Source organism: Nerophis lumbriciformis, linkage group LG27, assembly GCF_033978685.3.
Source record: "Nerophis lumbriciformis linkage group LG27, RoL_Nlum_v2.1, whole genome shotgun sequence".
Classification (NCBI taxonomy): domain Eukaryota; kingdom Metazoa; phylum Chordata; class Actinopteri; order Syngnathiformes; family Syngnathidae; genus Nerophis; species Nerophis lumbriciformis.
The window spans coordinates 31273231-31288918 of record NC_084574.2 but is presented as its reverse complement, the minus strand read 5'-3'; the positions used below and the strand labels follow the sequence as shown (position 1 = coordinate 31288918).

Genomic DNA, 15688 nt, shown 5'->3' with positions numbered 1-15688 from the left:
CACAACAACAACATCAGTTTATCCATATAGTTCTTCAATAATAACTTTGTCCTGAATTTAAAAAAAGAAAAAAAAAATGTTTTCACTGAAGAAGGGTTCAGTGAATGCGCATATGAAACTGGTGGGGTTCGGTACCTCCAACAAGGTTAAGAACCACTGGTTTAGACTGTGTCTGGAAAAAAATTACGTCGACGACAACAAGATACATATTCAAACAGTGTACATTTTCAAAAGATCATAAATGATACCTTTGGAAAGGTGGGGTGTGGTTTCATTTGCAATCTGGGGATGCCTACAGACAGACAGAACATCTTGCAGACAGACTTAACTCAACGGGTAATAAAGGTGACTGTGGAGCAAAATTTACACAAAAGCATATCCAATAGGTTATCCATACCACATGGAAGTGTTTTAAATGTAGATTAAAATCATTCTAAAGATAAGCAAATAACATAAATAGGTAACAGGACTGTGCTTATAGATCGGGGGTCTGCAACCTGCAGCTCTAGAGCCACATGCGGCTCTTTAGCGCTGCCTTCGTAGCTCTGTGGAGCTTTTTCAAAAATGTCTAAAAATAGAAAAATAAAAATATATTTTTGTTTTAATAGGGTTTCTGTTGGAGGACAACATGACACAAACCTCTAATTGTTAGAAATCCCACTGTTTATATTAAACATGATTCTCTAATGAGGTATTTGGCAAGCGCTGTTTTATCCTACGAATTTTGGCGGTCCTTGAACTCACGTAGTTTGTTTAAATGTATAACATCTTCAGCGATGACAGAGAAAGACATATTGTATGCCACTCATTCTTTGTCTCATTTTGTCCACCAATCTTTTTATGTTGTGTGTGGATGCACAAAGGTGAACTTTGTTGATGTTATTGACTGGTGTGGAGTGCTTATCAAGCATATTTGGTCAGTGCATGACTGCAAGCTAATCGATGCTAACATGCTATTTAGGCTAGCTTTATGTACGTATTACATCATTATGCCTCACTTGTAGGTATATTTAAGCTCGTTTCATTTCCTATGTCCTCTGTGTATTTAATTTATATCTGCACATATCTGTATGTAATATTGCCTGCATTTCTGATGGTGGTTTGTGTGTCGTTATAGACCACAGCAAACAACCCAGCTTGCATAGATTGTTATAAATCCATTCAAAGAAGGCAGCCCGCCATTTCCTTTAACTTGGACACACACATATATACATTTGGCCATTCTAAGTCAGTAATTTAGAGGAATTATCTCACCCCCTGAGAAGCCTGTGTTTTACTAATGTTTTCCAATGTTGCAAAAATGGGTAGAATAAAGATTACATTTCAACATTTCGGTCAATGAAAATTTGTGTCAGCCTACGACACATAGTCATTTTGATAGTAGGCTAATATAGACACTTATTTTATGTGTTGACTTTATTATATCACTTATAGAAGGCTTTTAATTGTTTGCGGCTCCAGACAGATTTGTTTTTTGTATTTTTGGTCCAGTATGGCTCTTTCAACGTTTTGGGTTGCTGACCCCTGATATAGATCATAACCCCTGTCCATTTTTCTGACTGTATAGTACTTCATGGCCTCTTTATTGGGGAAAAATGTTTTTGTTGTACTGTGTGTCCACAGACAAAGTTGGAACAGAGAGTTAAACAGGAAATGTGCCAGATGATAATGTACGATGTGCTGCGGGGAATCCGGAGTCCAGAGAGATCCATCTCTCCTGCAGAGCCATACAAGGTAAACACATGCTTTAAATATGGCGCATAACTGATCATATCTTCAACTATTTCCCGTCGCAATATAAGGAGAATATGCATGTTACTTAACTGAGTCAATCGAGCGGTTGAAAAAAATGTTCCAAGCCAATGTAGGTCATTGCTGTCTTCAGATAATTCTGATCTATTTGCTTACAGTAACCAACATTTAGTGATACTACTGTTAAACAATGAAATATGGTGTTTTTGTAAAATCGTACCTATATGTAGTTGCAACATGTAGATTTATTCATTTCATAAAATGTGAATCATGTTTTATCCATCCATGCTTTTAGTTGCAGTACCTTGATCAGACAGAGGAGGACCTAAAGAAGCTTTTGCAAGAAATGAATCCAGATCGTGTTTGGAAGCTCTCTGGAACACCTGGACAGGTAGACTATTTAATTGAATTAGTCCATTAGTCTGTGAGATACAACTTACAGTAACTTGAAGATTGTGCTTTCTCTACATGAGCAAGAGTCAGCAGCAATGAAACTGAACCATTATGAAGATGACGACTTATTTTGTGGTGGCTTGCATTGTCACCTCATTAGCGACACCGTTAAACGTGATGGGTCTGTTACATCTCTAAGTATGATATAGAATATATTGAGGAACATAGCCGTGCATGCTTGAGTGCATACATTTTGGAGTGGGTTTCTCCTCTGTGTGATGGCTGAGTCACAGGTAAGTTACGACCTACTTACTCATGGGGTGGGAGGGATACCATGGTAACTGTGAAAATGTACACATGCACTTGCCAAGAAAAAACACAAAGCTTTATTTTACCTCCAATCAACACAATTACCAACAGTCTTCAGTAGAAGTAGTAATGCTTTCACAATATTGTTATTTCCAGCTATGAATAATTATAGGGAAGATACAAAATTTTAACTGATATAATACATGTTTTTGGAATTTTGGTAACAAAAAAGGTTTAAATGATCTTATAGTAGGCAATCAGGGTGTCCTAAAAGTGATGAAAATAATACATTTCAATGAGATTTTGTTAAAAGTTGAATGTGCCGTTATTCACCAGGCAAGCTACGTGCGGGATATTTTAAAATAGAACTTTAAATGTTGCAGATAAGCTATGTTAATGAAGGCCGCGTTTGTCATCTCTGAAGTACAACAACAAAACAACATACAAGAATCCAGTCAAAAGGTTCAAATGGTGTACAATGTATGATATTGGACCTTAAACCAAGTTGTGTTCTGCTTTCACTCTTTGACAGGTTTTGAAATCAAGTTTATGACATATAAAGAGATTTTTTTTTTTTTTATCATAATCCCTCAAGGAGAAATTCAATTTACACTCAGCTGTATGAATATTGTGTTGCACACCACACAGATAACCACAGAGAACCAGACCACACACATGCAGGAGAGATGTCAGAGTGATGGGGCGCGCAACCGTTGACTGCGCCCCTGAGCTGAGACTGGGGATGTTCGGTGCCTTGCTCATGGGCACCTCAACAGTAGTCAGTAAGCAGATTAGCATCTCTCCAACAACTTTTTGTCCGCAGCGGGACTCCTATCCTCACCGGTTCTTTAGCCCGAGTCCCGACGGACTGATCTATTGCCGGCCCAATACATAATGACACATAGATCGCATACATAATGTAAACCTGATTATCATTGCAAAAATTAACATGTCTGTGTATTAAAGTGAATAATTAAGTCACTTATGCTCAAATCTGTATTTTGTCAATCTTTACCTGTCAGGATGATCCTCTGATGGATGACCAAAAGGACAGCATGCGTGTTTCCAGGGATAAGTTCAATGATGGAGATCAGCAAGACACTAACTGTGATGTCACGATAGAAACAGACGACTGAACATACTGTATATTTAATGGCCATAAGGTACATTTCATCTTTCTTTTCTAAGAAAAGAACCTAATTCAATTTAGAATGTTAATAAACAATGATCACGTGATTGACAACTCAAGGGATATTTATTTACCAATATATTAATTGTTGTTGCAATTTGCACTGGTTTACAACTTGCTCAGTGAAAACTGCGATATTTTCTTGGTGATAGCACAATTTTATTGGATTGTATAACTCGGTGGCTCTCAAAGTTTTTTCACGAAGTACCACCTCAGAAAAACTTGGCTCTTCAACAGGGTATCCGCGGGGTCTAAAAAAGTCTTAAATCCAATAATTTGAATTTAAGCCCTTAAAATGTTTAAAATTCTTCTAAAATCTCATAAAAGGTCTTAAATACGATTTTGAAAGGTCTTAAAAATCTATTTTGATGTTACTTTTATTTGAAACATGCATAAACGTCAGTCTCGCTTTGAAATGTTTCGATTTTTGAGGACGCTATAACGTAACTACGCAGCGAAACTAACTGTGCTGCCCGGTCATAAGTTATAGTTTGGCAATTGTTTTATTCTGACTTCCAAACAAATCTTGGTTCACAACAGAGAGGTTTCTGGTGTTTGTAGTTAGGTTAAGCGTTTTGTATTCCAATGGGAAAGAGCTGTGAATAAACTCAAAATATTTTGCAAGTAATTCCGGGCCTAAAATTTTCCTTCAAGTCTTTTGTACTTTTTTGCCTGTATTGATGTGAAATGGGTCTTAAATTGTATTCATTATGGTCTTAAAAAAGTCTTAAATTTGGCTTGTTCAATCCTGCAGAGACCCTGTTCAAGTACCACCATAATGACTAACATTAAAATACAGTAGCAGGCTACTGTATTTTTGGACCTAAGTATTCTTTAAAAACAAGGCATAGGTTTTATTTTAATAATATATTTAATATTTTGGCCAATGTAAAATTATACACAGTTTGAACTGTAACACTGTTTAAATATAAGAAAATAAAAAACTACTTTAATCAAGTGCTCTTTTGGCATACCACAAGAAAGAGCCTGCATACCAAATCACTTTACCCCTACCACAGTTTGAGAATTGCTGGTATAACTTGTAGCCGTCACACCAATATCCTCCTAAGGACCAGCATCCTTTTGTTTTACAAAGTTTTGAAAAAATAGTCGTGCACTGCAGAGACTGCTGGCGCTCATGACGATATTCTTCTGCAGTCATTTTAAATATTTAAATATCAACGCCAGTTCAAGCACTAAGGGGTTCCAATGTATCAGACATTTTCCACAAAAGGATAAGGGAACAGCTGATAATGTAGCAAAAGACCATAATATTTGTATTCATGAGCATGCGCTGAAATCACTTATCACTATACTTCCCATAGCCTTTAGAAGCCAGTTTTACTTTGTATTTATACATTGCTATGATACTTGTGGGTAGTCAGGAGAATGGTACAGGTGGATACCCAAGTTAATTATGTATATTCTGCCATCTAGTGGAATAGCATTTATTTGTTCTGCCTTCCATTGTATGTCACTGGCATAGATCGGTGAACAAAGATGGATTATTTCTGGTAAATAATTATTTTCACTGTTTTAATGCATATTGGCATTGAGAAAAGTTACATGCCTCCACTTGGATGGGCTGACTTACAGTACCATTAGACAAACACTCTGGCATCTCATAACGTCTCATAAAAACGATTAGCCCTTGAGTCTAACTGTTAGCTCAAAAGTGTTACAAGTATGTCATCTATTTTTTTTTTTTGTATACTTTGAACACTATAAAGTATTTTACAGCTTCAGACCTATCCATATATACGTTTATATATTTGTAATGTTGTTGTTTTTGTATGTTTAATGCTCTTTTTGTTAAATAAAATTTTTAAAAACAACTTTTTTTTTTATTATGAAGAGAACACAAACTATGCAATATTTCCAAGAAATTAGTTGCAAAGTGGAATACTTTAGTTCTTTACATGAGGTAAGATACAGCCTTTAATAGGTCAATAACTCATAACAACAGAGATTTTGATGACTTATTATTTTTGGAACAATGACAGCCAAAAAAACCTTTGGCAAAATATGGATGCGCTAAAAAAAATTGTTATACGCCACATATACTGTATAGACATGTATATATGTGTGTGTAATATATATATATATATATATACTGTGTATATATATATATATACTGTATATTTATATATATATATATATATATATATATATATATATATACAAACACATATATATTACATATATATGTGTGTGTGTGTATGTATATATATATATATAATGTGTGCGTGTGTATATATATATAATGTGTGTGTGTGTGTATATATATGTGTGTATATATATACAGTATATACATGTGTGTATGTGTGTGTGTTATTACACATATATGTCTAATAATCCTAATAACTAATAGTAATACAATTACTGACTTAGTTTTGTGTCTGTCAGTGACGTGCTGCCAGGGGAGGCAAGTGAGGCAGTGCCTCACCTTGCCACCGGGGGGCTAAAAGGCTTAACCATGAGATGTTAAAAAACAAAGTAATAAAATAAAGTAAGCTTTATAATTTCTCTTTTGGTGTATGCTTTCTATGTGATTTTGGTGTGGTTCCTGTGTATTTTGATCATTTTCATGGTCAAAATCGCGGAAATTCCGTGTTTCCCGATTAAAATAACGCGGCAGACGAGAAGTGAGTCAGCCACAGGTGGTCCCTCCACGGCTACACACAAAGTGTATTGAGTGCGTGTGTGCGAGCGGGTGTGTTCTTGCAGCCACGGGAAAAGGCAGGTCATGAGGCAGCAAGTACCTCTGCCTCAAGGTAAGGGGCGATATATTGTCGACCTACAGTTCAATGCCTCTGCAGTACCCTGACTCGCCACACTGGGAGGTGGGGGCGCTCAAGCTAGCAGACAGATGTCTCTCCAGCGGAAGCCAGCCTTTTTTTTGTCTTCTTTTTTTTTTTAACTATAACAAACTTGGCATTTTTATTAGAGTAAGCCAGTGTTTGTGGATGTTTTTTGTTAGGTGCAAAAATATTGTTTTATTGCTTGGAATGAAATTGAATTAAATGAATGTGTCTGCCAACATGGAGGATTATATACTGCAGTGTTTTTCAACCACTGTGCCACGGCACACTAGTGTACCGTAAAATATTGTCTGGTGTGCCATGGGAGATTATGTAATTTCACCGAATTGGGTTAAAAAGATTTTTGTGAACCAGTAATTATAATCCACAAATGTGCCGTTGAGTGTTTGTGCTGTCTAGAGCTCGGCAGAGTAACCATGTATAGTCTTCCATATCAGTAGGTGGCAGCAGGTAGCTAATTGCTTTGTAGATGTCGGGAACATGGTTTGTTGTGATCACAATATGCGGGAGGCAGCGTGCAGGTAAAAAGGTGTCTAACGCTTACACCAAAAATAAACAGAAGGTGAGTGCCCCTAAGAAAAGGCATTGAAGCTTAGGGAAGGCTATGCAGAACAAAACTAAAACTGAACTGGCTGCAAAGTAAAAAAAAAAAACGAATGCTGGACGACAGCAAAGACTTACAGCGCTTGGAGCAGACGGCGTCCACAAAGTACATCCGTACATGACATGACAATCAACAATGTCCCCACAAAGAAGTATAGCGTCCGCACAACTTAAATAGTTTTGATTGCTAAAACAAAGCAGGTGCGGGGAATAGCGTTCAAGGAAGACATGATACTGCTGCAACAAAATACCAACAAAACAGGAAAAGCCACCAAAATAGGAGCGCAAGACAAGAACTAAAACACGACACACAGGAAAACAACAAAAAAAACTCCAAATAAGTCACGGTGTGATGTGACAGGTGGTGACAGTACACCTACTTTGAGACAAGAGCTATAGTGATTCATGCTTGGTTATGGTTTAAATTCTTATCCAACAATTGCGAGAACGACTTTTTATTGTCAATATCGACTGCTGAGTTAAAAAAAAATGTTTAATGTTTTCTGCTGGTGGTGTGCCTCGGGATTTTTTCAATGAAAAAAATGTGCCTTGGCTCAGAAAAGGTTGAATTACTGACATGCTGTATCCTAGATTAAATACTTCTCTAAACTGGACTTTAAGACAAAATGAATGTGATCATACAAAGTGTGTTTTCATGGAGGATAGCTATTGCTGCTTCAGATACGAATACAGAAAGGTAAGATACACTCACAAGACTTGATTTGTTTTGTTAAAAGCAAATGGGACCAAATAACAACTTTATCAAATACTTTTTGGACCCATTTATCATAAAAAGTTACGTTAAAGTACCATTTATTGTCACACACACACACTAGGTGTGGTGAAATGTGTCCTCTGCATTTGACCCATCACCCTTGTTCACCCCCAGGGAGGTGAGGGGAGCAGTGGGCAGCAGCGGTGGCTGCGCCCGGGAATCATTTTTGGTGATTTAACCCCCAATTCCAACCCTTGATGCTGAGTGCCAAGCAGGGAGGTAATGGGTCCCATTTTTATAGTCTTTGGTATGACTCGGCCGGGGTTTGAACTCACGACCTACCGATCTCAGTGTCATAATATCATTATGATAACGTTTTTATGAACGCGAATAACTCCCTTCTTTTTCCTGTTATTCTAATGTGCTACCTAAATCAACAATGATTAGAGCTGCACATATGCATTTAAGTAAGAAAAAAAAACTCCAAAAGTATCTATGCCTCACCTGGTGTTTAATTCACCGCACGTCACTGTCATATACACAAATTATATTTTCCATAATGAGTTTAAATGTTCTTCTCGCGCGCCAAAATGTAGCGTAGGAGACAAAGAAGCGGTTTAAAATGACCCGTCCTTTGTTGGCCGCCAACTTCTCCATAATGGGAGACTTTAAAGAGGAGTTTCGCTTGAAAGGAACACCGAGCTAGACAACAAAAAGTTGCAAATAACTCCCTTCTTTTTCCTGTTACTCCAATGTGCAACTTAAATCAACAATGATTAGAGCTGCACATATGAATTTAAGTAAAAAAAAACAACTATGCCTCACCTTTGTTTGGACTGTACTTGAATGCATATTAGACCAGTTTCCATATGAGTTGGGAAATTGTGTTAGATGTAAATATAAACGGAATACAATGATTTGCAAATCATTTTCGACCCATATTCAGTTGAATATGCTACAAAGACAACATATTTGATGTTCAAACTGATAAACATTTTTTTTTTTTTGCAAATAATCATTAACTTTAGAATTTGATACCAGCTACACGTGACAAAGAAGTTGGGAAAGGTGGCAATAAATACTAATAAAGTTGAGGAATGCTCATCAAACACTTATTTGGAACATCCCACAGGTGTGCAGGCTAATTGGGAACAGGTGGGTGCCATGATTGGGTATAAAAACAGCTTCCCAAAAAATGCTGAGTCTTTCACAAGAAAAGATGGGGCGAGGTACACCTCTTTGTCCACAACTGCGTGAGCAAATAGTCAAACAGTTTAAGAACAACGTTTCTCAAAGTGCAATTGCAAGAAATGTAGGGATTTCAACATCTACGGTCCATAATATCATCAAAAGGTTCAGAGAATCTGGAGAAACCAACATTGAATGACCGTGACCTTCGATCCCTCAGACGGCACTGTATCAAATACCGATATCAATCTCTAAAGGATATCACCACAGGAACACTTCAGAAAACCACTGTCACTAAATACAGTTGGTCGCTACATCTGTCAGTGCAAGTTAAAGCTCTACTATGCAAAGCGAAAGCCATTTATCAACAACATCCAGAAACGCCGCCGGCTTCTCTGGGCCCGAGATCATCTAAGATGGACTCATGCAAAGTGGAAAAGTGTTCTGTGGTCTGACGAGTCCACATTTCAAATTGTTTTTGGAAATATTTGACGTGTCATCCAGACCAAAGGGGAAGCGAACCATCCAGACTGTTATCGACGCAAAGTTGAAAAGCCAGCATCTGTGATGGTATGGGGGTGCATTAGTGCCCAAGGCATGGGTAACTTACACATCTGTGAAGGCACCATTAATGCTGAAAGGTACCTACAGGTTTTGGAACAACATATGCTGCCATCTAAGCGCCGACCTCTGCTTATTTCAGCAAGACAATGCCAAGCCACATTCAGCACGTGTTACAACAGCGTGGCTTCGGAAAAAAAGAGTGGGGGTACTTTTCCTGGTCCGCCTGCAGTCCAGACCTGTCTCCCATCGAAAATGTGTTGCGCATTATGAAGCGTAAAATACGACAGCGAAGACCCCGGACTATTGAACGACTGAAGCTCTACATAAAACAAGAATGGAAAAGAATTCCACTTTCAAACCTTCAACAATTAGTTTTCTCAGTTCCCAATCGTTTATTGAGTGTTGTTAAAAGAAAAGGTGATGTAACACAGTGGTGAACACTACTTTGGCACGTGGTGCAACCATGAAATTCTAAGTTAATTATTATTTGCAAAAAATAAAGTTTATGAATTTGAACATCAAATATCTTGTCTTTGTAGTGCATTCCATTGAATATGGGTTGAAAAGGATTTGCAAATCATTGAATTCCGTTTATATTTACATCTAACACAATTTCCCAACTCATATGGAAACGGGGTTTGTACATTTGTACTTTTTTTTTTTTTTTTTTTTAACCAGACCTGTTGCAAGCCACAAATGGCCCCCATGCCTCATTTTGGACACCCCTGTCAAAGTGCATGCTATTTTGTGCCCTATAAAATTTGCCGTGCTCCCACAAGTTGGTTAAAACATGTTACTTGGAAATAAAAAAGAGATGAGCTGCTCTAATTATGTATCCAATCTCGAAAAATCGATATCATCCTCATTGGCCTCTTCTTGTATTTTCCCCACCTCCACAGAACGACATCATCGCCATCATCTTGGTGAAATAATCCAAAATTCGCCAATCGTGGTGAATCCTGACTCATTCATTCCACGCCACGCGTCACGACCGCTGACTCTGCAAAACAGACGCCCCCTTCACGCATCTCTTTACTCCACGCATGTGTGCGTGCGTCTCATCCAGTGAGGCGAGGGGGGAGAGAGAGAGAGAGAGAGAGAGAGAGAGATAGAGAAGCAGCGGCGGGTGTGCTTCGGCACGTCCTATGCGGAATCCTCGCATCACAGTCGGGATTCGGAGCTGGTTTTTGTGTCCTTGGAGGTACTGCGTGGATCCCTGTGTGCACACGCGGCTGGAGGCCACCATCGTGCTGGAGGAGAGGCAGTGCGGCGAGGACATGAGCAATGGGAAAGGTAACCGGGTGAGATGATGTAATACGTGTGAGGTGACGTAATATGTGTGTTTTGAATAGGTTACATCTATGCATCTCATGCATATTGGAAATATGATGAGGGGGCGTGTGTGTGTGTGTGTGTGTGTGTGTGTATATGCATGTGCACGCATGATGTTGCAGACCCACTATGGACGCCCTTAAGAGGATGCTTTCTGACGTTTACCGTGATGACGTGTGCAGTTTCAGTAGTATACCACGTCACACCAGTACTACTTGTGCATTTTTGTGGGGTCTAACCTGCCTGCAAAAGGACGTATGAAAACAGTAAGTTGTCAGGAAGGCAGATATTACCAGATTTGTAATTATGTTGATTTGTGTTCGAATGTATCTTATTTGATTAGTTATGTGCATGTCCTGATTTAAGTTCAAGTTAAAATTAAAGTACCAATGATAGTCACACACACACTAGGTGTGGTGAAATTTGTCCTCTGCATTTGACCCATCCCCTTGTTCACCCTCTGGGAGGTGAGGGGAGCAATGAGCAGCAGCGCCCGGGAATCATTTTTGGTGATTTAACCCCCAATTCCAACCCTTGATGCTGAGTGCCAAGCAGGGGTAATGGCTCCCATTTTTATAGTCTTTGGTATGATTCGGCCGGGGATTGAACTCATGACCTACCGATCTCAGGGCGGACACTCTAACTAAAAGGCCACTGACGTGGAAAAAGTTTAAGTACAGTAGTCAAACTCATTTTAGCTCAGGGGGCCGCATGGAGGAAAAATATTTTCCCAAGTGGGCCGGAATGGTAAAGTCATGGCATGATAACTTAAAAGTAAAGACGACTCCAGGTTGTTTTCTTTGTTTTGCTTTGGCCAAAAATAGAATAAGCACATTCTGGAAAAAAAAAAACGTGCAAATCACAAATAATCCTCTGGATGAAACACTTCGAGTTTGTTGAAAATTCTGAGGAAATTGGTGCAGTTTAAAAAACACAATGAGCTTAGACTTGGTCTCAGTGTATCTACAAAGCCAGGATTCAACTTTTAAGTCACCGTCTTTGTGGGATTGAACACGACATGTAAATGGTAATTGGGTTGTACTTGTATAGCGCTTTTCCCACGGGGCATTTCTTGTCCGGACGGGATTCGTTCCCAGGGATTCGAATAAAGAACCAACTCTTTTTCTTTACTGTAGTGGTCTCAATAACGGGTACCGGTTCTCAAACAGGGATTCGAGTCCGAGGACTTGGTTCTTTTCTTATCGAACAACCGGGAAAACCGGTTTCGAGCATCATCCCTAGTAATTACCGAAGTTTAATTGTCAGATCAACATCAGAACTCAACATTGATTATACTTTGCCAAAAAGCATGTTGTTCCAACGTTAAGTTTGAGTTGTTTAACGTCAGGACCTAATTCAACAAGTTCTCAACGTTGTGTCAATGTCTTGTGCCTGCTGGGATACAAAGTGTAGGGTGACCCCCAAATAACAACCCCTGAAAGTGTTATTGAATCCTGCAACAGCCCAAAGACCTTAAACTTCAGTCTGTGTACGATCGTCAGTTATCTTGGTCGCTTTACATAAAAGTCATGTTCTTTCCAAAATGTGCTCCGAATGGGCTCTGCGGTGTTGGAGGCACAAGACATTGATACAATGTTGTTTATACGCGCATGTCTTCTAACATTACTTCGAAAACAACATTGCAAAATAGTTGTATTTGCAAATTCAGAAAACGTTGATGTCTAACGTTGGATCCACGTTGTTGGTCGGGAAATGACCAAATTTCAATGGTCAAATCAACGCCACAACCTGACATTGAATGAACTTTGTTAAAAAGCACATGGTTTTAATGTTGTTTTTTTGTTGTTGGACAATATTGGTTGGGTAATTGCCAAAGTTCAATTGTCAAATCAACATCAGAACTCAAAGCATGTTGTTCCAACGTTAAGTTTGAGTTGTTTAACGTCAGGACCTAATTCAACAAGTTCTCAATGTTGTGTCAATGTCTTGTGCCTGCTGGGATACAAAATGCAGGGTGACCCCAAACACCAGATTCATAAAAAGTAGAGATGTCCGATAATATCGGACTGCCGATATTATCGGCCGATAAATGCTTTAAAATGTGATATCGTAAATTATCGGTATCGGTTTCAAAAAGTAAAATGTATGACTTTTTAAAAGCCGCTGTACGAAGTGGTACACGGACGTAGGGAGAAGGACAGAGCGCCAATAAACCTTAATGGCTCTGCTTTTTTCTGCCGGCCAAATCACATAATATCTACAAGTTTTCACACATACAAGTGAATGCAAAGCGTACTTGGTCAACAGCCATACAGGTCACACTGAGGGTGGCCGTATAAACAACTTTAACACTGTTACAAATATGCGCCACACTGTTAACCCACACCAAACAAGAATGACAAACACATTTCGGGAGAACAAGAATGACAAACACATTTCGGGAGAACATCCGCACCGTAACACAACATACACACAACAGAACAAATACCCAGAAACCCTTGCAGCACTAACTCTTCCGGGACGCTACAATATACACCCCCCGCTACCCCCTACCCCCCCCCACCTCAACCCCGCCCACCTCAACCTCCTCAAGCATGTCCCAAATTCCAAGCTACTGTTTTGAGGCATGTTAAAAAAAAAGAATGCACTTTGTGTCTTCAATAATAAATATGGCAGTGCCATGTTGGCATTTTTTTCCATAACTTGAGTTGATTTATTTTGGAAAACCTTGTTACATTGTTTAATGCATCCAGCGGGGCATCACAACAAAAATAGCCATAATAATGTGTTCATTCCGCGACTGTATATATCGGTATCGGTTGATATCGGAATCGGTAATTAAGAGTTGGAAAATATCGGAATATCGTATTTCGGCAAAAAAGCCATTATCGAACATCTCTAATAAAAAGTTATTAAATCCTGCAAATGTCCAAACACCTGAAACTTCAGTCAATGCACAATTGTCAGTTGTCTTGGTTGCTTTGCATAAAAGTCATGTTCTTTCCAAAATGTGCTCCAAATGGGATGCCAACGAGCATACGTAGCAATAAATTGTCAATTACTCAAATATATTTCTCTTTGGGATTTTGCAATTAAGATTTTGCACTGTGCCATACTCTCTGAACTTCCGAACCCAGTCAGAAATGTTGCTTTTTCATGGAACATGTCTACCAAAATTATCTGACAATGTTCTTGCACTACAGTGTTGTATTTGTCTCTTCACTGGTTGACCAAGACATTGTTCCAATAGGTCCTGCACAGAGTCGACTAGTATACCCTGACAAAGAAAATAGAAGATGTGTTGGGTTTTTTTGAGGTTCACCAACTAAAAGCAAGGGCATGCTCAGTCCAGCACAGCACAACAACAGTTCTTAGGATACAATCATCCAATGAACAGTTCAGTTGTGATTCGATTCTCTTTGGACTTGTAAATATAAACAATGTACTGACCTGCTGTCAATATCATGTCATTGACACTGTGATGATTTTGCAGAAAGATGATCCCTTTGTCACTTTGGTAATTGTGCCTTTCAGTGGCTGTGTGTCCTACTAAATGCACACTTGCCCAGACCGCTAAGGGTGTATTCTTATGAGGCTACTGTGCCTGGGCCTCACATAAAGCAAGGCCGTTTTGACTCGTGTGGATGCAGTGATGTGCGGTGAGGTTGATGGCTGGTGAGGCACTGACTTCATCACAGTCAGATTTACAAACATATGAACCCTAAAGAGTATCGTATTCACCATTTGATTGGCAGCAGTTAACGGGTTATGTTTAAAAGCTCATACCAGCATTCTTCTCTGCTTGGCACTCAGCATCAAGGGTTGGAATTGGGGGTTAAATCACCAAAAATGATTCCCGGGCGCGGCGCCGCTGCTGCCCACTGCTCCCCTCACCTCCCAGGGGGTGATCAAGGGGATGGGTCAAATGCAGAGGACACATTTCATTACACCTAGTATGTGTGTGACAATCATTGGTACTTTAACTTAACTTTAACTTTACACATACAAACTGTAGCACACAAAAAAGCACATTTAATAAAAAAAACGTTATTATGGTCTTACCTTTATGTAATATATTGGGTTGGAGGCAATAACCAGGCGAGGTGATGAAGTACGTCTCTTTACTGTAGACTTCAGAACAGACTCAACACACTTGACGTCAGGTGCGCAACACCATGTAAATCGTTGGCCAACCAAAAAGTAACCCCAGTACGCTATAGCCAACATTAAACAAGGAGATGGCAACAGACAAACATCATCACTCTATTACATTCCTCCCCTTTTAGAAATGTAGAAGTTACTCAAAAGAAATAAACAACCCAACCAAAAAATGTAGCAGCTCAATAAGAAGCGAAAAAGTGCAAAAACAATAATGTTCGTGTTGGAGGAGTTGTGAATGAATGAAATATGAAATCCGTGCTGCAGTCTGCAGGTGTACCTAATGTTGTGGCCCTGTCATTCACAACTCCTCCAACACGAACATTATTGTTTTTAAACTTTTTGGCTTCTTATTAAATAACTTTTTCAAATAGATTCAATCTTGCACATGGAAAGTTTAAGTGTGGGCCTTAGTTGATATAACACTCCCGTCAGGGGGTGCATTCTACGGCGGGGGTGCATTCTCTACCACCAGGAGGCGGGATTACAGCCAGTGCGTCTTCGCAGCAGTTTTATGATTGCTCAGCACAAGAAATACTATACACACATACAGTTGTTGACAAAATACACTGTACATTATATACCTCAGCTAACTAAACTATGGAAATGTATAATATAATTCATATAGCAATACGGTCTCACTGCACAGCAGGCCAGCAGTTAGCCGAGTCCGCAATCCATGTTGAGGCACAACTGAGTGAC

General features: G+C 39.1%; 2 protein-coding genes across 7 annotated transcripts in view; both read left to right on the top strand.

The window, feature by feature from the left end:
- mycbpap (mycbp associated protein) overlaps positions 1-10540 on the top strand; it is a 32587-nt gene extending 22047 nt beyond the window's left edge. For 2 of the 4 annotated variants that reach the window (XM_061987803.2, XM_072916413.1), the window contains exons 12-14: positions 1624-1734; positions 2048-2143; positions 3477-5404. In XM_061987803.2, the coding sequence (XP_061843787.2) occupies positions 1624-1734; positions 2048-2143; positions 3477-3590 (321 nt within the window). In that variant the 3' untranslated portion in view covers positions 3591-5404. Of the gene's footprint in view, positions 1-1623; positions 1735-2047; positions 2144-3102; positions 3237-3476; positions 5406-10434 lie in introns of those variants that run through there. The other 2 variants (XR_012051254.1, XM_072916414.1) reach the window with 2 other exon arrangements.
- Positions 10541-10642: 102 nt separating this feature from the next.
- Positions 10643-15688, top strand: part of epn3b (epsin 3b) — a 40074-nt gene continuing 35028 nt past the window's right edge. For 2 of the 3 annotated variants that reach the window (XM_061988122.2, XM_061988120.2), the window contains exons 1-2: positions 10643-10828; positions 10990-11133. In XM_061988122.2, the coding sequence (XP_061844106.2) occupies positions 11125-11133 (9 nt within the window). In that variant the 5' untranslated portion in view covers positions 10643-10828; positions 10990-11124. The remainder of the gene's footprint in view (positions 10829-10989; positions 11134-15688) is intronic. The other variant, XM_061988121.2, reaches the window with a different exon arrangement.